Source organism: Osmia lignaria, chromosome 14 (genome assembly GCF_051020975.1).
Source record: "Osmia lignaria lignaria isolate PbOS001 chromosome 14, iyOsmLign1, whole genome shotgun sequence".
Lineage (NCBI taxonomy): Eukaryota > Metazoa > Arthropoda > Insecta > Hymenoptera > Megachilidae > Osmia > Osmia lignaria.
In genome coordinates, this window is record NC_135045.1 from 5,036,369 (window position 1) to 5,064,181 (window position 27,813).

General features: G+C 30.8%; 2 protein-coding genes across 19 annotated transcripts; one reads left to right on the plus strand and one right to left on the minus strand.

Moving 5' to 3' along the window:
* Positions 1-379: 379 nt before the first annotated feature.
* On the minus strand, positions 380-23,054 carry LOC117607524 (monocarboxylate transporter 12). Of its 12 annotated transcripts, none has more exons than XM_076692337.1 (12): positions 16,842-16,971; positions 16,622-16,770; positions 13,017-13,143; positions 12,793-12,936; positions 12,558-12,685; positions 12,284-12,418; positions 11,702-11,984; positions 10,350-10,505; positions 9,991-10,182; positions 8,233-9,645; positions 7,331-7,452; positions 5,114-5,318 (listed from the first exon to the last, which is right to left on the minus strand). In XM_076692337.1, exons 2-10 carry the CDS (start codon positions 16,700-16,702, stop codon positions 9,476-9,478), a joined length of 1,416 nt encoding a protein of 471 aa, XP_076548452.1. In that variant the 5' UTR covers positions 16,703-16,770; positions 16,842-16,971; the 3' UTR covers positions 5,114-5,318; positions 7,331-7,452; positions 8,233-9,475. The 12 variants fall into 12 exon arrangements, with proteins under 12 accessions (XP_076548445.1, XP_076548446.1, XP_076548456.1 ...); XM_076692338.1 differs by lacking the exon at positions 16,842-16,971 and adding an exon at positions 14,066-14,179 and having other exon boundaries at positions 16,622-16,756; XM_076692332.1 differs by lacking the exon at positions 16,842-16,971 and adding an exon at positions 13,805-14,179 and having other exon boundaries at positions 16,622-16,756.
* Positions 17,108-27,738, plus strand: LOC117607520 (uncharacterized). Of its 7 annotated transcripts, none has more exons than XM_076692329.1 (12): positions 17,108-17,523; positions 20,728-20,771; positions 21,033-21,247; positions 22,520-22,813; positions 23,543-23,669; positions 24,628-24,842; positions 24,924-25,014; positions 25,099-25,367; positions 25,728-25,984; positions 26,059-26,351; positions 26,604-26,798; positions 27,032-27,738. In XM_076692329.1, the coding sequence occupies exons 4-12, from the start codon at positions 22,583-22,585 to the stop codon at positions 27,208-27,210; spliced, it is 1,857 nt and encodes a 618-aa protein (XP_076548444.1). In that variant the 5' UTR covers positions 17,108-17,523; positions 20,728-20,771; positions 21,033-21,247; positions 22,520-22,582; the 3' UTR covers positions 27,211-27,738. The 7 variants fall into 7 exon arrangements, with proteins under 7 accessions (XP_076548444.1, XP_034187194.1, XP_034187191.1 ...); XM_034331303.2 differs by lacking the exon at positions 20,728-20,771 and having other exon boundaries at positions 17,108-17,372; positions 17,436-17,523; XM_034331300.2 differs by lacking the exon at positions 20,728-20,771 and having other exon boundaries at positions 21,015-21,247.
* Positions 27,739-27,813: the final 75 nt, after the last annotated feature.

Below are 27,813 nucleotides of genomic sequence, written 5' to 3' on the forward strand. Positions count from 1 at the left end.
GCTGATTCGACGTCGAAGATTTAGTTCACATTTTTGCCGCCGGAGGGCTAAAAAAAGAAATAAACACTGGAATTCGAACCTTTGGACGAGCATTATAAGGTGGCAAATCTTCATTAATAAGTGGGCGTAATACTTGGGAAGTTGTCAGTGGAAGGAATAATACGATCTAAGATATTTTAAATAAACAATTTTATTAATTATTCTTACAATATCAAAGTATAGTTGCAATAGAATATACTATAATACATAGTAAGTAGGATAATTCATAACAAAAAAGAAAATAGAATCTTGGTTAAACATCGAAAAGTAGTATGTTATTATGTTATTAAATAATAAAAAATAACAATTTTTAGATATATAAACTTTTAACCTTCATGATTTGTTTGTTTTATTTTAAATTTCAAGATATTACAAATTCCTATATGTAATATCTTATTGATAGCTAATAGTTAATGCAATGTTATATTACAATGCAATACTTTGCGAATAATAAAAAGAATTACAAAATTCTTAAGAAACATTCCTTATTTGGTTTTATGTTGTATATAATCGATACTCTTTTGAAAGTTCAACATTCTTATTTTAAACGAAAATTCTACTTACATTCAGTCAAATCTTATAATTAATTATTTATACATTAATCTCATCTTCTTCTTGCACCTGCACCGTTTCATTTTTTCCATTAAGATTCCTTGAGCTCTTATTAAACCTCCAAAGTCCTCCTATGTACCACAAGATAACGCAGGAAAGACTTAAAACCGAAGTGAAGTGGAGAGCACCTACGTAACTCATCATTGAGTCATGTACCAATCCTAAAATGTAAATAAGAATTTATAGTACAGATAACAACTTGTGTATAAATAAATAGATTTACTTACCTATGATTGGACCTACGGCGATAGATAGGATACCGTTGCAAACCATTTGCATTCCAGATGCAGATGGCAATCTTTCTAGCGGCACGTAATCAGGAATGATCAAAGCTTGGAAGACAGCTTTCGTTCCTTTTGCAACTCCAATAATTAGAGCAACTCCTACTACCACGATGTAGTTATCGCCCCAGGTTGATAGTACTAAAATAAACAAATAATACTTTGTTAGAAAAGTATAAATATTGTAATAGATTATTATAAATTATTGCAAACTATTAAAGGTTTAAGGCAATTATGATTAAATGATACTAGTGGACTAGGTTATCCAATAAACGATTCAGTAGATCCAATGATCGTCATTATCATTGGATTTACATAAGTTACCATAAAGCTGAAATCAACCCACCCAGCAGATCATAAATTCGTTGCCGTGAAGGGGTCGATTTCTCATTTCGAATATTTTACGTTGCTGTACGTACTGGTCCTTCCAAGGGTAGATCCTATCAATGATACTACGTAAAGGTTCCTGGACGTCCAGCCGATTTTCTGTGCCAAAAGCGGAACGCAAAGTCGTCCGGTAATATCGGAAATCGCTTGAATTGACATCACGGTCGCGACAGAGGTCCTATCCAGCCCGGAAAGTTCCATAAGGACAAATGGAATCATGGCGTTGAAGTTGGTTTCCGCAACTAAAGATATTCCCATACCTATTTCAAACGAAACAAATCCAAATAACTTCTGCGTCTTAAATAATTAATAGCTCTAAATATATTAAATTTACATTATAAATAAACAATTTTTTATTTAAAATTACCTAATATCACAGCGACATAACGGCTATCTTTCAGAAGATCGAGATCCAAATGTTCAGAAATTTTAGACAGAATCGACCTCCTTTCTTTTTTCCCACTATCGTTGTTTAAAGTTTTCAACGAACGTTCTTTACACTTTTGCGTTTCCTCTTCTGGATCTTCGTTCAACAAACGACAATTAACATTTCCATTTTTGCTGTCTGTTTCAGTTTCAGGTTTCAAATCTTCGGATCCTTTAGCCGCACTGCTGCCGTTGCATTCTGCGGAAGATGCCGTGATGTCATTGCCCTTTGTTATACTTCTAATCTATTAGAAATCACATCTGACGGTGAACGTTAACAATTCCCTTCTGCCTACAATGTCAACCCCTTAGCTGCGGATGAGAATTATTCAAATCGACTACGAAATGCGGATAAACTTCTGTTTTTTTTATAAATTAATTGTCAAATATTAAAAAATTATAATAAAATTCATGAATGAAACTTAGAGGACGTTTTCTAATTTTAATTTACTGATACCTAATCATGTTTTAAACCACTCTCAGGTGATATAAAAAATACGTTACATAGTCTGTTTTCTTAATGTGATAGCCCTCGTATACAATGTATTAAGGAGTACTTATCATGTCTGTCACGCTACGCAAGTGGCACGTGCAATATCTGTAGATATGAATTTTATTGAGGAAGAAGCGATCGTATTCTTGGAGTGTTTCATTGTTATAGACTACACAGAGTGTGGCATACAACTGGGTCAACTTATATCTCTAAAATGCTAGTGCATAGAGAAAAACTTCATTAGGGAAAATTAAATGGTTTCGAATGGGACCAGGTGAAATAAGTGGAGATATTTCAACGATTTCAAGGTCATCCTATCTTTTTTAAATGGAGCTATATACTTTTCTACATGTTAATCGAAGCGTATTTTTATTTCTTATAAAAAAGTGTTAAGGTGCTTTTGGCGAAAAATTGATTTCCGCAGCTAAAGAGTTCAGAAGACACCGAACTACAACAAACACATTTTTCTACTTCAACAATAAAAGTGATTATAATTAATAAGCTAAAGTTATATATCTTTTAATATTAAGACAGGTTAAGGTTGTTTATCGAAATTATTTGGCTCTGTGATCGTGATTATAAGTTTAAGTCTAACTATCGAATTTAATTGATTATTTTTTGTTTCAATAACCAAAGAAGATATAATCTGTTCAAAAACATTGACCACGCACATTTCAATACCTACTAAAGTCACTTGTTAATGACTTTAATATTAGCTTGGTTTCTTATCTCTGATATTAATACCCAAAAATCCTTTTATCTCTTAATTAGTTGAAATAATAGATTAATTACACCAACAAACACAGAATTTATGTTTGACAGTTTTGAGAAATTATTCAGGAAGTCAACATTTCTTTTGCCTTCACTTTTGTCTAAAATACGATTATTCGACGAACTAATTGAACAGTAATTAATGATTAGTATTGATCTAAAATGTGGTGTTAATTGTTCAGTGTCCTCTTAAAAATAATTACCTTTTAATACAGTTTTAACTCACTTCTTTCTCATGGAATGGCTTCAATAACGATGCTCCAATGAACGAGTGTGTCGCTATTCCAGCAAGGATCAACAGAGTTCCAGAAGTTGCGTAATGTTCTAATAATTTTGCTATTAGAAGAGGCATTAGAATAGGCCCCAGACCAGTTAACGTTACTGAAAATCCCATAGCCATGTTACGTTTCTTTCGAAAATACGTGTTCATAGCTAAACTGGTAGCTGGAAACATGATTCCATGACCCACACCTGTAAATCATAATTTGTTATCATTAATAATATAGTATTTCAAAATTAAAAAATAAAACAAGCTACGTAAGTATACTATGAATAAAAATTAAAAAAATAGTCTTATCTAAATTAGATCAATTTTTCATTTAAAACACTGTTAACAGACATAATTTAAATTCAAATAATATATCAATAAACTTAAAAATATAGAAAATATTTTTACCATAAGTTTTTAAATATTAAGATGATTTTTGGTTTATTACCATTTTTACTTATTGAATATAATAACAAAATTCGATAATTTAATTTTATAATCGTAAAGGATTGAAACTCAGTGAGAACACTAATTAATTTTTATTCGATTATTTCAAAGCTTATGATTAGAAGCTTTTCTGAAGTTTTATTGCTCTACTATTCTCCTTATCTTTTGTTTACTCTGTTATCATTAATTATACCATAAATTCATTACGATGACTTTTTAAAACGTATTAACGTTTTGTCTATTAAGATCAACAATCATTTTTGTCTGCTCGTTACTATTAAGATGATCAAACTATCAAAGAAAATTTAATATAAATTCCTGGGTCAAGCTATTCAACTATTTTACTTCATGGAAGTTTGACTCTAAATAACATCAAGTAACATATAAATCCAATTACGTCATGATAATAAAATTTTTCTTCTTTCATAAAGAGAAAAGAAGAAAAGACAGAGAGACAAAATACGAATTACTCACCGACGATAATACAATAAGAGATGATAATGGCAGGAACAGAGACAGCAAACGCAGTTATACCGATACCAACGGCAACAGTTAAGCCCCCGAATAATGCTACTTTCCGAAACGAAAATTTCTTCATCATAGGACCACTTATCAGGCCCAGGCTACATGTAATCGTTCCATTTAAATGAAAGATTACGGATGTTTGTGTGGCGGTGATACCGAGGGAATAGAAGCGTTCACTGAAGATGAGACCGAAGCATTGCTGGATCGGAAGTATCGCCAACTGGAACAGATTTTTTTTTCAATGAGTATGTGTAGGTCGTGATTCACCTGGAGCAGGGGTAATCGTCATTCAGACCTTCAAAACATAATTAAATGGACAAAAAATACTTAAAGAGGTAGTTTAAAATTTAGAAAATTAAAATAGAAGAGTGTTCACCTGACAAATAATTCAAGTTAAAGTAAATTTACAGAAGATGTTATAACGAAGCGAAACGAAATAACAAATTCTATAGTCTTATAGAAGTTGGAGATTATAGTCTCACAGAGTTGGAAATTGTTAGATTAAACTTTGAATAAAAATTGCATGTAAAACGAAGTTATTTTCAAACAATAAATAATATTCGATTCAAACAATCTCTGAATAAAAATTTATTTATTATTCTCACATAATTTCTTCTTATTTAATAATTATTCGAATCTAAAACATTATTTATTATTTATGAATGATAGATGTACTTTCTTTCTGAAAATAAAGAGAAGGACACATGTGTCTCGAACTATCACATCTGAGCAGATAAATGGATAGCCCGCAAATGGCACTCAGTTACGAAACATTATTATCTATGATGGTGTATGAAACTCACGTTAATGATTGTCACAGCAACGACGATCATCCATGCCCAACCTCTGTCCGCTTTACTAGGTAACATTATATTGATCCTCAGGATTCACTTGGCGACCGACAAAAGGGCACCGTGCTACTTCTTTTTCTCCTTCGACTCGTCTTGGAGCCGATAGCAGACTGCAAACTTAATGTGTCGACTAAGCAGAAGCCGGGATTGGGCAAATGATAAGATACGAGACAGCGTGGATATATATTAGTGTTAGACACGTACACCCACGCAGATATCTGCAACGAATTGTTTACAGTACTGTAGCTACCGAATCATTTCACCTTTTCTAAGCAGTGGATACATTATTAACCCTTGAAAAGCGGAGCCTGGGTCAATCGAGACCCGAATATACAAAACATATACAAGGATATTTTTAAATGAGAGAGTTTCATGTATTGGAAGAATAATCTTCAGGAAGAAAGATTATTCCTAATTTTTTAAATTATTTTTAATAATTAATAATGAAATATCAAGCTGCAAAAAGGATAGGAAAATCTTACCTTCACTAAAATGATTGATTATTTTCCTATTAATATTAGTTACCTATTGTTTTTTTTTTAAGACTGTGTTTAAACAATGAACGTTTATTTTACAAACCCTCTTTGCTTATCTCTTATTTGCACATTTACTTTTAAATTTTAAATTGTCACTCTGCGGGAAGTGTAAATAGATAGTATCGTTCTTTTAAGTACAAATGGAATAATTTGACTTCACTGGTTTCAATCACGTGCAAATGATAGATAACTTGCTACTGATAAAAGTTTTTGAAGTACACACCATTTGATCCAGATGCTTAAAACTGTTGTACCCGCTTCTTTTGAAATTATTTGCTATATTCGGTGGATAAAGTAGAAATCTAATTTCTTGTTTTTAATTTTGGTATTGTAATGGAAAAGATTTCAATGATCTAATCTACGCGAAATTTGTAACTAAACAATAATAAAGTTGCAAAACATGTGTTTTCTGATATTACATTATTGGCTTCCATCAATGAAAACTGAAGAAAATTTTTGAATCAAATTATCAATACAATGATAAATAGGTTTATTTTTTAAAATTAGATAGATGTAAGGAACTACCTGATAAGATAAAAGTAACAATGTTCATTTACAAAGCACACCTCACTCTTTATAAAATAACGTTCTTCCAATAAGTAAATAATATTATCTTAATATTTGTAACAATTTTAATTATTATGAAATAATATTAAATAAACCATGTTTTACAAATAGAAAAGTACAATTTTACACTAAAACGAACATAGTATTGATATTAGTAAATGTACATCATTTACATCAATTACATTTGTACGTATTTCAGTTTAATTATTCAATGTATTACTTCCTGTTATGAATATAATATTACTGATATCCGAAATCCTTTTTTTTTTGTAATTGCTTGATTGAATTTGGTTCATGGTGTCGATTATCAAATGATTATCAGGTCAGACAACGTATTAAATTAACCATGCTGCACGTGCTCCAAATTGCTACGAATAAGATTCACTTCTGTGTATGTACTCTATTTTAGCCGATCGTTTAATAATGGTTTAATGACCCCAGAGAAGGTCTATTCAAGTAAGTAAGCGTCCGACACAGTGTAAATGATCACTTATTGTTAGTATTCAATTGGCTATTCTTGATGTAATCATTATTCTTTCACGACCTTATAATTCATGAAGAGACATCAAATACGTAAAACAGATTATAGGTTTGTAAAGTAAATGTTTCCATTACACTTATAAATTTGATTATTTTTACTGCCATTTTAAATGTCATTAATAATTTTTTAATAGACTTATCGTTAGAAAGATGAAGTCTGCTGTCATGAAAATTTATTCAGCCATTTGAATAACACATAAACAATGTTGTATAATCAATTTATTTTAAATATTCTATATGTTAGATATAAAATGCAAGTATTTTAATTTGTCTGATAATAATTTATTTACTTCAATAATAACAAAAGTATAACTTTAATTATTATGCTCTAAATTTAATAGCTATCGCAAATAATATCAATTCTAATTACATACTATATAAAATATTATAATTTTAATTTAATAATTGAATATTTATGCGACAAACGTCAGTAGTCTTATATAAGTCAAAGTTACTTTAGCATTACGATGACTACCTATGCATAAATTTACATATTCCAATATTGATAACCTTGTAACCAATCGAAACGATAAACTTATCGGTGAACAATGAAATTCTTCGCAAAACAAAAAAATTCTTTCACTTACCAGTTGTTAAGAAAATTAGGTATATTTTCCCATAACTCATTCTGGTTTATCTTCTCTATGTTTTCTTCTTGTCATTTTCAATTAGTTCGGTCTTCAACTATCCATTAATTTTTCTTAATTTTCTTAAACACGAAAATAAAATAAAATAATGTAGTTTAAGTATAAAAAAAGAAAATTAAAGGAATGTAGAACGTAATAATAAAATGTAAGAATAATAAATTTAGTATTATAAATATTGTAAAGATTAAAATATAATCAAATACTAAGTTACTTCTAAATTTATTGTAGAATTTAATTTTATATAAATGCAGTAATGAAATAAACAAGAATGACATAGTTCAATCAAAGGTATCGATAATATTCCTGTGATTGACAACATTTATTTTAAACTGATAAGTTACTACATACAACGTTGAGTAAACATAAAAAAGAATTCTAAATTTATAAATACATTATTCTTATCAAAATTGTATTATCAGGGTCTGATGAAAAATAATAATTGAACACAGTGAATGACGCAGTGAGTGAAATAAACAGAGTCATGAAGGAATGCGAGCCCGATTAAAATTGATTAAAAGAAAAGTGTCACCACGATTCATTTCAGTCGTTGAAATATAAAACGTTTTACTCTCACGTGCGAATAAAATATCGCTATTAATAAACCCAATTTACGCGACAAGATAAAATTTACTCGCTGTTTATCTTTCTAAACGAAACTTGTTAAATATTATCATCGTCGAAACGAGACTAATAATAAAAATTAAAAATTTTTATGAAAATTTATCGAATTTTCCTTTGAACAAACGTTTCATCGTTTCAAGTCATCATTATTATATTTCACCTAATTTTTATTAATAAATTTCGTTAATTAGACGATTTAAAAGATATCACGTGCGACACACTTTTGGTTCCAGTCACTTGAAAACACTGTGTTTTCTTATCGAACACATTTTCGTACGTTTCACGTGTGTTTTTTACGCTTTAAAAACGAGCAACATGTGTGCTCCGATCGGAGCTGTGGATTATTCGTGACTGGCTGGATTGAAGGGAAGTCGACCGATAAAAACCGGCTTCGTGGCTCCAGTCCAAGTATGTCTGGTCTTCGGCTCGTGGCTGTTTCACTTATAGCGGCTCGCAGAAGCGTTCAAACACTCGCGTTTAGCCTTCTAGAAACTTGAATTTTCTACGCTTATCTTCAAAACTAACAAGCTAAAGTGTATTAGAGCGAGATTTGCTCTAGAGCCAACCCTTTTTCGGCCATTTCCGGTCAGACCGGAAGATAATTCTTATCGTTTGGCCTGTACAAAAGTGACAGAAAGTCAAAATGCTATAGCCTCCTTATCAAGATTTTCAATCTTAGAAACATTATTTCCATTTTTTCAATCAGAAGCGATTAGAATAGAATGTTTTATTTTATTATTTTGAAGTGCAATTATTGCAATACATGTAAATCGAAATGGTGTACAGAGGAAAAGGGTGAAAAAGAAGGCTTTAAAATAAATTCACCTATTTTCACAAAACTCGAAATTTGTCAGTCTTGACAAAAGAGAAAATATCGACTCACAGGTTTAAAAGTTTGCGCAATTTTTATTGACCTCAAGATGCAACTGTCTCGTATCGAGGCCAAAGCCACATTAATTTTAATGCACTTATTTCGGGCCAGTTTACTGTATAATACCGGTAAATATAGTAGTAATGAGTACTATACCTGTAGTAATGAGACTAAACGAAATATATCGATAATTAATCAATTATGTTAAATAAAATAACGAAAGTACTTGCTGTAAAATAATGGATACATGTTAATAGTATTAATGGTATTCATAATTTTTATTTTTTCCTTATGTTAAATCACTTAACAAAACCAATTTTATCTTCCATGGTATATGATTATCTGATATGATATGATGACATAAAAGTATCGCAAAATCCACTTATGGCACATCAATATGAAGCTTAGCACTCAAAATATTTGTTGCTCTTATGCATAAAAAATTACACGAAAGAAACTTACATTTTAATAAAAATGTTAATGTAAGTAGTTTACATCAGTACATCATCAATTATGAATTGATGATTGTTTATTTACTCACTCAATTTTAAAAAACATTTTCTGTCTATTTTTTGTACAGAATTTGATGAAGATTAATGAGCTTCTATCGCCTCGCCTTGTGCTCTTTCGCGTAAATTCGATCTTCTGGTTTTCAGAGCTCTATACGTAAATTCGAAACTCCACGTGACAAATGTAATCATTATTATTAACGTCATAACGTGTATACAAACTGTATAACTATCGCTTACGTCTCTAATGTAACCTGCGAAATAAAAGCAAACATATATTAGAAAATCTCAAAATACATAGTCTATTTTATCTATCATTTTGGCAAATATAGATTTAGTTACATTATGTAACCCTCGAACCGCGAATCATGGAGACAGCTCGGATTTTACAATAATTTAATTTTTGTATTTCATATTATTTTCATTTTCTAAATTTTACACTATTCCTTTAAAAACTATTCGTTCAGTATATGAAATTTTCATTAAAAAATTATAGATTTAATTTGTGTAAGTTTGGATCTATATCGATCTGGATTCCGCTGTTCAAGTGTTAACATTCTTATCCTTGAACTTTTGTTATATTTAGCTATTAGACGTACCAATTATAGGACTCATTATTACGACGAATAAACCTTTTAACACCATAAACATTCCAAAAGCACTAGGTAACTTCTTCAAGGAACAACATTCGGAGACGCTGAGATTTAAATTTACCAAAGTGGCTCCTCGTAAGAATCCTATTACCACAAACATTATTATCAAGGTTATTCCTTTGGATTGCTCTGCCATAACTGAAACATAAATTAAAATGGCAAAAAATTACTTAAATAGTTTCAAAATGTTTTGCATTAAAGAAATTGGAGAAATTTTGTAACGAAGCCTCGAATCACTTTTCTTTGCATAACATTTGTTTTTAATATTAATAGTGGAATTTTAAAATGAAGGAGTATGTACGTACTAGATCGTCCGATTCCAACGAGAACACAAAACACCCAGAACACTGTCCTGTTCTTGAAACCTAATTTCTCGAAAATTGTCGGTAGCAGAAGTCTGGCAAGAATATCAGTGAATGCAGTTATCGATAAGCAGGAAGCTATTTCTCCATTGGTCATTCCTGTCGACCATCATGTTCCTTCGAGGTGTCTACTGAAATCCTAAAAAATGTCTCACAGTGGAACGAAACCCGAAAAAACGCGATGAACAATCGAAAAATCGATCTCACCATTGATTACAGTAATTTTAATTAACATCTGATTAAGAGTATTGTGAATTATACAAAGTATATAAAAAAAAAGTACCATAAAAATTACATATTCTAGATAAAAAAGAAATTTAAAAGTCTTATGCCAGTTTGCAATCTAAAGTATTGTTCTTTGATCTCTAAGTGATTATAGATTGCGTGTTCGATCTCGAAGTTTAAGCCGCATTGCGAATCCTGTTCACGTGTTCTCGAGATAATATCACTCACGCAAAAGAGCACGTGTAGATACGTGAAAGTGCTTATAATAAACACGTTTGTACAGATTATAATAATAAAAAATTATTTACACTAGCTTTTCTTGTGGCGAAGTAGGATCAAGTGTGAGTGACCTCTTACTGGTTGTCACCATTTGCTGATGATGCCTTTTAACGTTTTCAGTATTTTTAATATTTTTAATAGTCATAGTATTCTTAGCATTTTTAATAAAGAATATTAATTTTCAGTTTTCTTAGTACTTTTAGATTTCTCTTGTTATTAAGCATTTGCAGCTCTGACGATGCAAATCAGTTTTGAAGAAACCTGTATAGTTCCTGCAATGGAAACTTTCTGATCGATTCTTTGATCATTTATCGCGTTTTCCCGGGTTTCGTTCCACTGTGTGCCGTAGCTAGGATGCTAAACAATTAAATACAAATTCTTATAAGGGATGAACTCGAACTCAGAAATTAAATGAAATTATGAAATTTGCAAGTAAATAAACATCCTTCTGATTATAAGGTAATTTTTTAACTGTCTATTTAGAATCTAAGGAAATGAAAAACTGCCCTTAAAATTTTCAACTCTTCTCATTTCTCTTTTACCTTCGAAACGATTAGAGGTATTGAAAAACTTTATAAACAAAAGTTGTTCTACTTCATATAAGTATAGTACTTTTAGATGATTTATTGTAACAGAAGAGTTGTCTAATCAATTGTTTAAAAAATAAGAAAAAGACTTTGACAAAGAACTGAAAGTTATTCGATATGTTATCACAAGAATTTTTGTATTTTTTAATAACATCCCTTGCTACGGTACAATTTTTAACTTTTATCTTTTTAAATGCTACTTACCTATGCTGGCTAGAAAAAATGGAGTCATCAATTTGAAATTTGATTCAGCTACATAATACAAACTCAAACCAATAACAACATTGAGATAAACACCGTCTTTAAGTAAATCCAGGTCAAAGTTCTCCTTTATCTTTTTAAAATAATTCCCTTTATCATCCCTCTCCTTGTTTGTTTCATTCTTTACAACGTCGTATCTTGGAACTTCTGCACCATTTTTGACTTTTTTCGCTGTAACGTCTCCATTGTTCTTTAATAATGTTTCACTTTCCGGGGGATCTATTTCCTGGACAAGTAAATTGAAATTTATTAATTTTAGTGTTTTTTTTTTATATTTTAGAGGAGTAACATCTGAAATTTAGTATTTCAGCAATCATTTTTTAAGAATATTAAATAACGAAGGAAAATTTTAAGTATAATTAAGATAGTAAAGAATCAGTAATACCAACTACGCTAATAGATCATAAAATGCGATAAAAATAAATCCTTTCCTCTAAATTATATAGTGCTAAATAAATTGTAGCCAATTGTATAACGACTTTTTTAGAATCTGTATGTTTAATTTGGAATTAGCTCGTTTATCACCTTTTTAATCTCTTTGGTATCTCTGATTTCAAGGGGACGAAGCAAACAAGCACCAACAGCGGCATGTAATGTCCATCCTCCAACGATCAACATTGCTCCACGAAATCCATAAGAAGCCAAAAGGACGTGTATCATCTATATAACAGAAAAAAATTGATTTAGTAGATGTTCTTAATTTATTGATTCAATTAATATATTTATTTTCTGCATACGTATTTTAGCTTCATAAAGTAATGCAAAGCTATAAAGTAATGGAAAGTTATGTGCTACATACCTGTGGTATTAACATCATGGCCAGAGTTGTACCTGCCATAGAAAAACCAACGGCTTGTCCCCTCTTTTTATCAAAAAATGTATTTAATGCAACGAAAGCTGACGCGATTGCTAATCCAGTTCCTAAACCTATTATATATATAAAATCATATTTTTGTTATAATTAAAGGTATTAGTTGGTAACAAACTGTTTCAACTGAAACGTAAAATTATAAGAATTTCTTTGAAATACATACCTCCTATAACACTGTAAGTGCATATGATATGAATCATACTGTTAGCATTTGACGTAAGTATCAGTCCAGTGGAACTTAACAGAGATCCAAAAAAGGCCACCTTTCTGTAAGAATATTTCTTCAACAATGGTCCTATCAAAAGGCCTAAATTAAAAAGGAATATGAAACACATATATTAGTGATTTTGTTTCAATAAAACAATTTCAAGCATCAAACTACAATACCTGAGAAATTAACGATAGCATCGAGAATGCTCATTATTAATGATGTTCCTGTCGAGTCTATTTCAAGTTCTTCCAAAGGATCGTGGAAAAGAAGACCGAAAGAAGGATCCAGCGATCTTAAAGAGAGCTGAAAAAAAGAATTCACGGAAAGAAAAATGTATTATAAAATTAACAAATGATTCAGTTCTACAAATTTTGTAATTTTAACAATCTTCTAAGAAAAGTATAAAACAGAGTGCTAACTGATCATGTTAAGACAATCTTGAAAGATTATTTATAAAAGATTGATTATAGTGTAATGCATAATAAAAATGCGAGGATTTCATATTGGGCAATTATAAATCAATACTGAAAATTTGCAATAAAATATTTAAGGAATTTTTAAATTATTAAATTAGAGCAAAGGGTTAGATGTATTTAGTGATCTTGTATTTTATATTTAAAAAATTGTACAAATTAATTTATAGACATAGAAAATAATATTTGAAATTCAGTGGAAATTCAAAAGTTGAAAATATTATTTAAAATATTTATTTTTAAACAAGTACATTTTCAATATACTCATATGTATCTATAAAATAAAATAAACCTTCAAGTACTACCCTATAATGTCAATACATTTTTTTATAAATACGAGCACAGCAAATATTTATATGACAGCAATATTGCGTCCAAATATTAGGACGCAAAACAGCTAACCGGAATCGTGAAAGGAGTTATCGAAAACCGGAAAGTGCAAGATATTACAATCGTATAAAAAGAAAAATCCATGAAAGAAAGAAACTTGCCGTGATCAAGCTGCTACCAAGGCAAACGAACCATCCCCATCCACCATCGGGTGCTTTTTTTTTAATTTCACCTGAATTCATTATCTTTTATTCACACTGTTCACCTGCATATGAACGAGTTCAACGAATGCTCTGTTTAAGAATTCGTTAAGTGTCGCGGTTGAAAGGCCAGAATCTCGCGATCGTGGCTGATTATCACATATCGCGCGGTATAGATTGATCACCGCCTCTTCATTCACTGCTTAATCATTCGATACGTACTCGCGGTAGACCGGCTCCGCGATTTCCCTCACTTCTCGGTTCGATTATGACTGGCGAACTACTGTCATTCTACGTCCGACCGATTCGGTCCTCGTTAGCTTCGCTTTGTTCTGCCTGTCCATGGAAAAATACGTGTTACGTTCTACCTCTTCCGGGATATTCAATATTGGGACAATATTAAAATTGCTATTACATTAATTAGAATAGAATAGACCTTAACGTTCGATTTTCCAATAGATCACTGTATACTATGAAGTAATTTTTTGCACTAGTAAAAACAGTATACGTGTGTAACATGTAAATATATGAAAAGATATGAATGCGTTAGGTATGGAAAAACGAAATGAGTGATTAATGAATTGCAATATTATTTAAAATAAATATTTTTCATACTTGTCAGAAAATTGTTGTTTCAATTAAAAACTTGTTATTTCTGTCAACGAAAATTACACGATGATTAATTAAAAAAAAAAAAAAATATATATATACTGATCGAATTGAATAACTTCCTCCTTTTTCGAAGTCGGTTAATAAATGTGTATATTCGTACACAGCCAACAATTTGTTCGTTTAATAGCCTTTCTTGTTTCTTGTTTCTTGTTTCTAATTAGTCTCCAAAATGTCAGGTAACTGATGGAAGCTACAAAAATAGATGAAATTTTAAGGAGGAATATAAATGTAGCTATGTAGAAAACAATTTTTTTCGTATCTGAGGATTCTGCTGCATTGGAGTCTGCATGACATTTAAGTATTTGATGATTTAAATATTATGATAATATTACAAGAATTGCTAATTTTATAAAATATACAACTGTCAACGTGTTAATAAAAAAAGTGCTTTTCGTTCTTGCTTTCATTGTTACTTTTGTCCATTCTTTATTTTAATTTATGTAAATGCATGTAAACTGTTCGTTGTTTCGTTACCTAATGAATCAATATAAAATTCGAAAATAAAATGAAACGAACAAACTCGTATTTGATTGCCAACTGTAATCGCAGCAATTCCGAGTCACGTGTAAGCATAATTGTATATGTGTAATCTTTTCCTTTCATGGAAAATCACCACGTGAGAAGGAACAACTCAGTACAATTTTCCACGTACTAGATTGATCTTAATGTGCCTGTCAGGTGATTTCAATTGACTTTCAATTAAATAATTCCAAATTGTAGAAAAAAGACAAGTTTTTTAGAAAAATTGTGTAAAAAAATGCTGTCCTTTCTGAAAGATATTAGACTATATAATTTAATATAACATATCATTTTGTGCTAACATGTTCCATGCAGTGTCGTCCAATCAAAATAACTTATCGTGTTGTATCATACGATAATTACACACTGATAATGCAGTGACGCCAATAATAATCAATACTGGTGCATGTGAACTTGAAAACCAAATTTAAACGATAGGAAAAGGATAATATTTTAAATATTGTAAAAATTGTAATAGTAGGTCCATTATTGAAAAATAATAATCTCGGATTATCGATTAATAAAAAATAATAATAATAAATTCTTAGAATTCCTAATAATTAATATTACAGTGTGGATCATTGGATATTTCTATTATGACAGTTATTGTGTTAAATGGAATTCTATGATTCAAGGAACTTGCGGTCTGTCACAAAAGTAATGATACTAACTTTTTTTTTATTTTGTAAGTATTTCCAGTAAAGAGCACAATTATAATGGTGCAAATTAATAATAAGTACTGTTTGAGCATTTAGTGTGGAAAAAACGGAACATAAGTTTGCTGATTTGAGATCCGATAAACGTAAAATAAGTAGAATTGAATTCTTTTATCTAAAAACAACCATGAGGTGTTTTGAGAGGGAAAGAATATTTCTCCAATGACACCTAACCGCATGAAACCGATCTCGAAAGATAAAACGGCTATCCAGGGGAAAATTTCAAGCGGAGAACTATTGTTCAATTCGTAGAAAAAGAATTTTCAAAGCACATAATGTACTTAGTTAAGCTTTGAACAAGTTATAATTATCGAAAAGCTAATCATTGGATAAAGTTTGCAGAGTTTGAAAAACAATTAATAATATACAAGGTGTTCCAAAATTAAATAATTCTACTTTGCAAGTATATTCAATAATCCAGAAGATCATTTAACTCTTTCGATCCTGACAGGCCACAAGTTATATGTTACTATTTTTGATTGGAAACTATCGACAATAAACAACATAGCAATGTGCAAGATAATTTTTACTTAGGCACTTAAAGAAAGAAGAATAAAATTCCGATAAAAGATACTCGGCTCGAAAGGGTTAATTTTCTACTTTAAGATACCTTACTTTATTTTCAACCCTTTCTGCACTCCTGCAACTTTTCAATTACAATTTTATCCTTTTCAGGTAATTTCAAAAAGCAAGTATCTACTTTATTAGGATTTAAAATATGTGAAGGAGTAGAATTTTTCCAATCCAAAGTTCCACGACCAAATTCTTGTAGTCTTCGAAGCTCTCGAGGGTGAGTTGCTACAGATTAGTGTATAATAATAAATCTAGAGCAGCAGACCCAATTGTTGCAATAAAAAAAGGTATTACTTACAGTGCGAACAATGGCTAGCCAGCGAGCGTATGTACGCGTACACCGTGAGCCGATAAGTTGCACTCGACTTTGAAGATGCATACGCGCATCCACAGCTGTCGATGTTTCACTATCAATATGACGGTTATCGGCCTCGATGTTTCAAAATCCTACCCAGAAACCGTAACAAACAATTCATGAAATCGCAGGTCGACGTCCATCGAATCTGCGTCTCCGTTACCTTCCCTTTTTCCTCCTTCTTCTTCTCAAAATCATTCGGACAGGAAAGTGATCCAAGATGAGGATCGGCGAACGTCACGGGTGAAAATGACGCGGTATCATTGCACGAGTTCTTTTCCTCGGCACGATTTATCGGCAAGAAACTGGAGGAGGATCGAGGAGTAAAGAAAGCTCGAACCAAAGACAGCAGAGATTACCGATATCTCAACACTCTCGTTCAACCACAATTCAAAGCTGATTTCCGTCGGCTACCCGCGCCGCAAGTGGACATCGACGTTCAATTCCGATCGTGATTTCCTGTTCGTTTCGCCGAATTTATTTCGATCGATCAGTGAAAAGTATCGTCACCTGGTGCGCGACAGTGAATGAACGATCCTGAGGATATGCATCCGTTCGTCAACAAGGTTGACAAAGGTTGACAAGGATCGTGCCAATGTCAGAGCGTTACTACGGTGTAGAATTGATGGGAAGACAATTTCTGACGGGTGTGCTGCGAGTTCGGGAATTTAGATCAAGAACTGAATCGATTAAGGTTGAAGGAAAAGATCGATACTGGCATGTTGCTTGATAACGAATTCCTGTCCATCGTTTCCAGGGGATTTTGAACGGTCTACCTTGTTTTCTTTGCTGGCTTCAAGGGCTGATGAGGAGAAAATAGTTTGTATCGTTCATTTTCATCGAAGGTGGGTTCAGATTGACAAGTGCTATACATCTTAGGCAATTTGATATTTTTGCATGAGATTTGAAATTTAATTTAAAAATGTTGAGGACATTTTTTTAGGAGTTTGAAGAGTGTATTTTTAATTAGAGATTAGTGATTCAAAATTGTTTTTTAAGCTAAAATAATATAAAATGTTAAGCTTTTTGTCATTACAATTCGCATTCATAAAGATCATTAGTATTTCTTCAGTTTAAAAGTAAACTGAATTATCACTCATGATATCATCATTGATACACACTAATTTCATCACGTTTATATTATTTCAAAATAATATATGATACATGAATTTCGATATATGAATTGAACCTTTTGTTTCAATGTAACTTTGTTTTACAAGTAATAATGATTAGTGTATTTAATGAAGACTAAAATTGTTTAAAATGATCATTTTTTATCACCTACGCTATTGACTCTGTCCTTATTATTGTTATCACTAATATTACTCTAGTTTCTCTATGCTATTATCACATTAATTTTAATTTTCTTATAAAATTCAAAAGTACATAATATTGCAATTTCATTTGAATAAATACAAATAAATGTGTTCAAATTTTGATTTCAATGAATTTAAATAATAATTAAATCTGTCTTTGATAAGAGCTGAATAAATTATGTGCACTAAAATTGTCCGAATTCACAATATTAGTACAAACAATATAAAAGCATGTATTATTGTATGGTATTGAGAAAATTAACTGTCGTTAACCTTATTTCAAATATTTCTCCATTATCTTTTTATTATTTATTATTCTTATCGTACTATGTCTCGCGAAACACCATATACTTTGACGTCGATAACATAGGTAGACAATGTCCTATTTATAATCAAATAAAAATGATATTCTTATTTCGAGAGAAATAATTTTATAATTATCTTATTTTCGTTATGATATATTTGTTATTTTAACAATTCAATTAGCGATTGTTCGCCATCTGAGGCTTGACGTCAGAGGGCTAAAAAGATCAAATTCATTTAATTTTTCTTAACTCGACTTAAATTCGTATATTATTAACACTTTGATGACGAAACACTTTTAAGCTTGATATTATACATGGATCATTTTTTTATTCAAACTGAATCGAACAGTATCTTTTCTCTTCAAAATATACATGTCTATGTTTATACGTTTAACAAAGGAATATTTGGCTAAGGTGTATATAAATTTTGAAAATTGGACCATTTCAGTTCGAGACATCTTGTACACTGAAAGCTGATTAAAATTAGTCTGAACAAAAAAGATTTCAATGGCAAATATTGTGATCTGAAAACTATCTATCGTCACCTGAGTAACAGCGTCTTAAAAGTTTTATTTAAAGCAGCTAAAGTGTTTATTACTATGTATCACCGATAGTAAACGAATATCACATGGATTAATTAACACGACCGCTAAGAATATTTTTTACCAATGGTTTAAATTACTTGTGGTATCAACTGGTTGTGGTTTCGAAGCAAATTTATTTTTGCCTCGTAAATATACTCGGATCGCCATCAGCATTCGAATACTTTTACAAACTTTTATCTTGAAGTTCAGTTAATTAATTATTCATAATTGCGACGTGATTAAATGGTAATTCATTAATGATTATATTATTGTTGAAGGAAATTCACTTCATAAAAATATCAACATTTTGAAATAATATAAAATACAATAATTTCAAACATTTAATTGCAAATTTTTTAAATTAATTAATTCGTCCTTAAATCATCAGAAGACTTAGAAAACATGTCGAATAAATTCTTTTAAATTTTACCGAAATATTTCTGAGAAATAAAAATTGTCATATTTTTTATTGAAGCTAAGAGAGAAAAATGTGTAAATGTATACGTTGTTAAACGATGTCAATGAGCAATTAATGTTTCCCGTGAAGGAGATTTATCACGTGTTCGAGAGTCTATGTGTATTGTATTTTATCACGTTGAAACGTGATAATCTTATTCGGAACGCGTTAATTACATTGCTCAAAGCGTCGGCAAGTGCAGTTTTATTAGTGGTGTATGAAGTACACCAGATTATTGACTTGAAACTTCATTTTCCATTTCCATCATTTAACTATTACGTACAGTATCGAGCATGGTAGGCTTTCTTAGGGAATCATTAAAATAGTATATATAAAAATTTATATATCTTTATTGCATTTTAAATATTAAAAGCTGAAGAGGATTTTTAGTGAAGATCGTTCACTTTTCTTGAAACTATATAAATCTTATTAAGTATGAGAAGTTTGCTATTTTTTATGACGCCTTACAAGCTGCAACCAACATATATTCAGTGAAAATTGTAGTTATTCCTCAGGGTCAGTATACAAAAATTAGTGTCAATTATATTTGACTTGGTAATTGAACACTATTGTTCTGCGAATATTTTATAATTGAATCTTCGAATAAAAATGAAATTGTTAATTTACTACAAGCAGATGAAAAAGTGTAATTCGTGGTATTAAAGCAATAAATGAAAGTTTTGATTAATTTTTATATACGTCTATTATAAGTAAACTTTGTATGAAATATTGCTAAAAGATATATGAAAATAGGTGTAAAAATAAATGTGGAGGAAGTACGCCTGAACGCAGATAACCCACTTTTCATCAATACAGCTGTATCTATTTCTAATAATTCCACACCAGATTTCTAAATTAATTTTTACCACATGTAAAAAATGTCTCTGCTTGCATATGAAGTAAAATTTGAGAACGAAAGTTTGAGATTGTAAGGATTGTAAGTACAATGCAGAGTAAGAGTATTATGTATAATTCTCAGTAGCCTCACAGAAAGCTGTTCCCAGAATAAGCATAAACCATAAATTATCAATGTAAATTTAAGATACATGTTTATAAAAGTAGAATTATCATTTAATTCAATGTATTAAGTATTCTATCTACGCAGAATCTTGAGTTTATAATGATTTCATACCTAAACAATTAATACAGTTTTGTAATCAATAAATTTTGAGTTATCAGTTGATATTTGTTGCAATATCAACATATCGTCTCATATATATAGATCTGTGACCCCCCACCACTTGCGCGTAATTGTCTACGCGGGAAAATTTGAATTAATATTTACTTTGTTATCGTACTCTTCGGTTAAATACTAAATTTTACAATATTTAATTATTAAACATCACATTATTCTTTTTTTCTAAATTAATTTTAACATTAATTTCAGTTTCTCCAATAGAATCATTTTCCCTAAGGAAGCCTGATTTGATCGTGAGTGTGCCAATTTTTTAAAAGGAATATTATCATAACACATTAATTTCCATCTATTGAAAAGAAATTCTTCCTGTTAGTAAGAGTGATAAACATTAAATAAAATGTAACAAAGACGTAACTCGATGAACGTGTATTACGAGTTACCACATTGTTATTCCTTTGCCACTAACTCGTGATTTAATCAGTTCTATACATAGTGTTGCAAAATATCGTTTACAATCTGAAGAGTTTTTTTCCCAGCTGATTTCCTAATTCCAGATGCTGCGGTAGCAATATTTCATTCTCCATTAAGGATAGGTACTTAGTACACTGACATTGTGTACACAGATAAGAGAACCTTCGAAATCATTTGTACTCCGTTTCGTTCAGTCAAAAACCATCCAGTCGTCTGTCACGTACAGTGTAAAGTTAAATTAATTGCAATTGTGACTTCTCTTCATCGCCCAAGAAGAAACTGTATAAACTTTCTTGTGGTAAGATTCTTATTTACACATTAAATTTACACGAGAGTGAACAATCGTAAATTTTTTTCATTAATACGGAAGTGCAAATTCACTTTTAATGTATAAATTTTTACATGGAACGTGTGATTGAGTGTCAACTGTTTATTATGAACTACTTTTGAACCACTTTGGCAGATTTGGATTTTTACTGCAGTTATTAAAACGTAAGAACATTATTTAAAATTTAAGAGTTCTATAAGGTAATTAATAAAATAATTTTTTGCAATTTGGAAAATATTGCAAATTGCTTTGTGACGATACCTTGGTAATTTATTTTCATTTTTGATAAATTAATGGAATATAAATAGTTAATCTTTCTAATTTGTCAATTTACGTATTATATAAAGAAACTTCTTGAAAAATTATTACGATTATGGTTAAAGTTTGATAACAGTTTAATGTCTTTTATTACTTTCATTTTGGCAAAGATAATTTATCTTTATTACTTTTACTATTTCTAATCACATAAATAATTACTACAGATTTATGATCGGATTTGAGCTCCAAGTTTACCAACTAAGTTTGAAAATGTTGCGAGTCATTGTTTTTATTTACAAAAATGGTTGACAGAAATGAATTTTTTTTTTCGTAGGACATTAAATAAGATCCATCAAGACCATATTTTTCGAATATGGATAAATTCATACATGAAAATGAATAATTTTAATGTGAATTGATAAGAAACCGATTTTACTTTAAACATTAAAATAATTAATACATCGTAATAGGAAATTATTACATTCCTATAAAAATAACAAACATTGTATTTCAGTCATTTTTAAACACTAAAGTGATTATGTTTATTATGTTTGCACGTGAAAGATTGTAATAAAACATTCTTGATACACTTGTTCAGTGAATTTGCACTTTTGTATTGTAAGTAAGTTAAACAGTGAGAATTAAAATTCATTGCTACCATAAACTAATAAATTACCAATCGTTAGCCTATTAGTAAATTATTAATTATAGTTTCATAAATAAATTTTTGGTCGTTAATGATCTGTTTATAACTCAATCAACTAAAATGTCAATGAATAAAATAAAAGTCACGAATTTATTTACCAATCTAATGTTTGAAAGTTTCTATTTACGAGCAAAATTATTAATTCTTTAATTGTGAATGGTATTCTATAAAATAAATAATAACAAGGTAGATAAGTTAAATGTCTAAATCAGTAGCTATCAAAGTTTTAAAATAAGAAACTGAAAATTCATCATTTTTAATAAGTTTGGTCGTTCTAGGGGTAGATAAGATGTTAAATGATTCATTGAATGAGTTAAGATAATTTTGAGATATTTTCTGCAATGTATGCAGACACAACAAAAAATATGACGGTAGCTAAACCTAATGGAACAACAACAATGGGAACGACGACGAATATATTTGTCGAGGATGAAAAGAAGTTTCAAAACAACGCATTGTTACCGTACAAGGAAGAAGAAGAGGATGACGACGACAATGAGATAACGTTAGAGGATCTAGCTCCTGATGGCGGTTGGGGATGGGTCGTTGCTTTTGCCATGATAGTAGTATTTGTTAGTATTCATTTTGTAACACTTATATTACTTTACAGTACTCTATTACAGCACTTTATTATTACTATTCTTCAATATAACAAGAAATAGTACATATACTTGAAATTCCCATGATTATATTTTCTTTGAAATACGTAAGAATTTGAAGCAGTTGCTAAGGGCGCAACGAAGGGTTTTTTGAGTTAAGGGTAAATTTAGGGGAAGAAGTCTCTCATCACTTACCTTTGGTTTTAGGGAAATCTATTCTCCATCCAACGAGACGAGACAGTAAATGCGTAGAAATTCACGTGCTCGAAGCAGGGCAGACTCACAGTATACAAACCTCGACCGAAACGTTTGAAGAACTGGAAACAACTGAGCTGCGGCCCTGCCATGAACGCGTGAAATTGTAAACATATCCTGATTCGTCTTGTTGGACAGATTATAGAAGGAGCCTAGGGCATGACTTGGGAGACCTTTCCCTATACTTCCCCTTAACTAAGAAAAACTCGCATTGTACCTGAAAATATTTTCACCAGAAATTATAATTTTAAGTTAAATATGTTGTCTACGTCGAGAAACAAAAACTATGTTTAAAACTACAATTATAAACATTAATGATAAAATAGAAGATAAATAATAAAATATATTATTCGAAAGAAAAGTCAAAAACAATTATAAATAATCATTGAACTTGTTTTTTAATTTAATATTTTATAAGCTTTCGATTTTTATTTATTTTTCCGACAGATTACAACATTTGGACCAACAACATCGTTTGCTATAATATTCGGCGATTTTCTTGAAGCAACTGGTCAGGCTGGAACAGCGATGACACTTTTTAATTCCATTTTCATGGTAACATTTTCCATTGCTGGTAAGTTAAATAATGATATAAATACAAATTATAAATCAAAATCAGATGATTATAAATGCTCCAATATTTGCAACGCTTTCATGAGTTAACATTGAACAAATATACTTTACGTTAATTTGCTATGAAAATATCTAAGCCCCAGGAAGCGAAAATTTGCGTGTGCAAATGCAAATATCGTGACATGCTGTAATCTCTAGTCTTGAAATTAACAAGTTCATTATCACGTTAGTCACGGATTTTCTACGATATTAATTGTCTCGTTAAATTTAGTTTTCGATTAATGACGCCACGTGCAAAATTATTATTAGCTAGGAAATACTGTAATTGTGCGAAAAATTATACTTTTATTATGTTTAGAAATTGTTAAGTAATTAAATTACTCTCTTGATGCTGTTCCATTTAAAGCACTCTAAATGCAGGAATTGATTGTGCAGTTTAAAAATAGTAATGTATCCTCGATGTATTTATATCCTACTTAGCAAATATGACTATATTTGTTTCTCGATGCATATCTACATCCAGGAGCATAATAATGATAAAGCGTCATTGAATAATTTCAAATTGCACCAGTGGAAGCTGCGTTCCATTATCGCAAAATTTTACCAGTACATAACTGCTGATAACATTCTTCTGTGATAATAATTGTAAATAAAACGGTTGACGGAGCTACTGGAAAAATAATACTTATGTTGTTAACCCCTGAATGACGGTGGCTAGGCTTAATCATGACCCAAGCATACGAAACGTGTACAATGGTACCCAACAACTCGAATTTCACGTATTGAAGAAATAATATTTTAAGAAATGGTGTAAAATTGGTGTAAAAGAAACAATTCTTGTGGAAATTTTTAAAATTATTAATTTAGCAAAATGAAAAAATTTAGTGAAAAATTTATATATGAAAGAAAAGAAATATTATACAGAGAAGTATAAAAAATAATTTTACGTTTCTTACCAGGCTTAATGACCAACACGTTACTGAAGAGATATTCGATGAGACCAGTGGGTGTTGTTGGTGCGGTGCTTTTCGCGGTACCAAACGTAGGTCTAGCCTTCGTCACAAACGTCTACGAAATGGCTTTCATAAATTTTCTCCAAGGCATGGGTCTCGGTCTGATCGTTACAATCTGCAACACGAATTTCAACGCTTACTTCGTGAAGAAAAGAGCACCAGTACGTAAATGCGAGGCCGATGGCCGACAATTACCGACATTGTTGTATTCTTAATTTTTTAGGAAAATTTTTACTTTTCAGGTAATGAGCGTGGCACAAGTCATGGTGGGCTTAGGTGGAATCGCATATCCCATATGCATAGAAAAGATGATGAAAACGTATGGTTTCAGGGGTGAGTTTCTGCTGATTTTACTTCAACCCCTGAAGAATCTTATTTTTTATTAAATTAATTACACAATTTTTTCCGATTTTACAGGGACCGCATTAATGACAGGAGCTATGAGCCTAAACTGCATCGCTGGTATGACAATGATGCATCCTGTCGAGTGGCATGCAAAGAAACCGGAAGAAGTACGTGCAGAGAGAGCGCATCAAAGGGAAGAACGGAAATTGCAAGGAATGGTGGTGTTAGATCGCCGTTTCAGTGACTTTCTTCATGTCCCTGCCAAAACTAGGTGGAGCAGCTTAACTAGTCTCAAGGATGAAGGTGGCAAACATCTACCGCTCTTAATCGAAACGTTAAAAGTAAGTTTTCACACGATATAAAATTCAACATTTTTAGACAAGAAGTAAACGGTGCGATCGAAAAATTTAGTTGAACATCGTTGTACTATAATATTAACCCTTAGTTGTTATGGTGACATTTTGGTAAAAGAAGAAGCACATGGAATGATAATGAATTTTTGCAAAAAATCTATTATATTCTTTAATTATAGGTATAACATAATATGAATAATGATGAAAATGATGAAAATAGAAATTTTAGCAATCACAGAACCAACAACTAAGCAGTTACAGGTCATCAGAGACCCGAAGATACCAATTAAGCATTAATTCATATCACTGTATTTTATTAAAATTGTACATCTCCATTGTTTGCCACAGTCACCTGCAAAAAGAGTAGCATCGATTTCTGAATTAGAGGGCAGAATTTGCAACCGAAGGAAGTCTGGATCGATGCGTGAATTGTTAACCAGACGGTTGTCAACACTTTCGTCATCGAGCTTGGTGAATGTGGTGACAGGTATTGGAGCTGTGGGAGATATAAGGCAACATCATTCAGAGAAAAGCAAAGAAAAGCGAATAGAGAAAGGAGTTCAAGTATCTATGAAGGAAGAGGAAACGGAAAAAAGTCAGCTACAGTATGTAAATATACCACATTATGTCAATTTTTACTACGATATTAAACGTATTAATTAAACGTGTTAATTAACAGAGAAATCTTTGGCGATCTTTTGGAAATATCATTACTGAAGAATTGCGGCTTCATGAATATTTGCCTGGGCATCAGTTTCGTCTTGACCAGTGACTTTACATTTTCGTGTCTCTTACCACTGATGATAATTAACAGCGGTTATACGAAAAGTCAGGCAGCCTTAGCGATTACTATCTGTGCAGCTGCGGAGTTGGTATCCAAAGTTTTACTTGCGATCTTCACTTTGGTGATCAAGGTTAAAGCGAAATACTTATTCTTCGTCGCTATGATCTGCATGGCGTTTGCAAAAGCTGGTTAGTAATTTAAATATAAAGATAATTAATAAAGTAGAATAGTTTATCTTTCAATAATTGAAAAATTTCAATTTTTAAAATAAATTAATTCTATAATTACACTGTCAACTTATTAGTAATACCTTTAATTAACTTGTAGCTTTTCGAAAAATTTAGAAAATATATTGAATTCCAAATATTTCAAGACACTTTCAAAAATGAAGAAACGGATATTTTTAATTAAGACATTTTAATTGTGTTTCATTTTCACAGGCTACTTGTTGTACAGTGAAACTTTATTAGGTACCTTAGTGATGATAGCCGTTATAGGAATGGTTAGATCGTGGTTACTAGTTCCTCAACCATTGGTCATCATAGAAGACATCAGTATTGATAAATTTGCTTCAGCATATGGAATTTATGGTGGTATTAGCGGTGTGACTTCTATCCTCTGCGGTCCAATCGTTGGTGAGTAAAATGCATTATAATATTGTTTCAAGTGCAATAATGATGAATTTAAAAAATATACAAAATATATCTGAGAAAGTTCAAAATATATAAAAGAGACATCATCCCTTTAGAAAAAAAAAATCTGTAAAAAATATAATCATTATGTACTAAAACTAAAATTCATTTTCTTCTTTGTACAAGTAATGAATACTCCCTGAATCGGAGTTTAAAATGTAAGCGATCGTTTTCAGGGCTGTTGAAGGACTGGACCAACAGCTTTGTGGTCTGTCAGCTCGCTCTTATATTAATGAACGTCCTGTTCGTTATTCCATGGGCAATACAGTTCCTTTCAGTAGATTTACCAAAGAGGAGGAAGGAACGAGCGGATAAAATTGCCGCCCAAACTTCCGGTTCCCTTTCTGCAGATTGACGCTAACGGAGAGAGAAGGAGAAAAGACCTTGTGCTTTCAGCACCTTTCAATTATTTAACAGTAGGAATCCTTTTGTACGAATGGCTGATCAAAATAATTGTTTGACGATGCTTTTACCAAAGTGTGAATGTTCTTCGAATGAAAGCTACTGTTAATTGGCAATTGCTGATGTAATGTTAATTAACCCTTCGAATAGTGGGAGTTGGATCAATTGTGACTCAAGTGTTTAAACCAAATTTTTTTCCATATTTCTAAAAAATAGTATGAAATTAGAAAATAATAATGAAAATATATGTAAAATCAAATTCAAATTTTTAAACCCGGCTTCGATATTCGAGGGTTAATACAAGAACAGAAACGTACAAATTTTAGCACATAACCAATTGAAATTTATACACGCATAATTTGTTTTTTACGGATTTACTGTAAAATAATTTAATAGTATTGATTGGAGAAACTTATGCACTGTAGGTGATATATTGTATTGAATGTATATAGACGAATAATTTAATAACGTGTTCGAAATTTTAAATAAACGTTTTGTACTCGAATTGTTATCATTATTACCTTCTAAAAATTTATTATTGTAATTAAATAGCATA

Excerpts from the sequence above, each read along its gene's own strand:
- LOC117607524 (XM_076692330.1), bottom strand. The coding sequence starts at position 5,118 with ATGTTACCTAGTAAAGCGGACAGAGGTTGGGCATGGATGATCGTCGTT. Across the intron at positions 4,470-5,052 it reads TTGCTGTGACAATCATTAAC|TTGGCGATACTTCCGATCCA; the intron begins GTGAGTTTCATA and ends AATCTGTTCCAG. Across the intron at positions 1,991-3,235 it reads AGCCATTCCATGAGAAAGAA|ATTAGAAGTATAACAAAGGG; the intron begins GTGAGTTAAAAC and ends GATTTCTAATAG.
- LOC117607520 (XM_076692329.1), top strand. The coding sequence starts at position 22,583 with ATGTATGCAGACACAACAAAAAATATGACGGTAGCTAAACCTAATGGA. Across the intron at positions 23,670-24,627 it reads GGTAACATTTTCCATTGCTG|GCTTAATGACCAACACGTTA; the intron begins GTAAGTTAAATA and ends GTTTCTTACCAG. Across the intron at positions 24,843-24,923 it reads TCGTGAAGAAAAGAGCACCA|GTAATGAGCGTGGCACAAGT; the intron begins GTACGTAAATGC and ends TTTACTTTTCAG.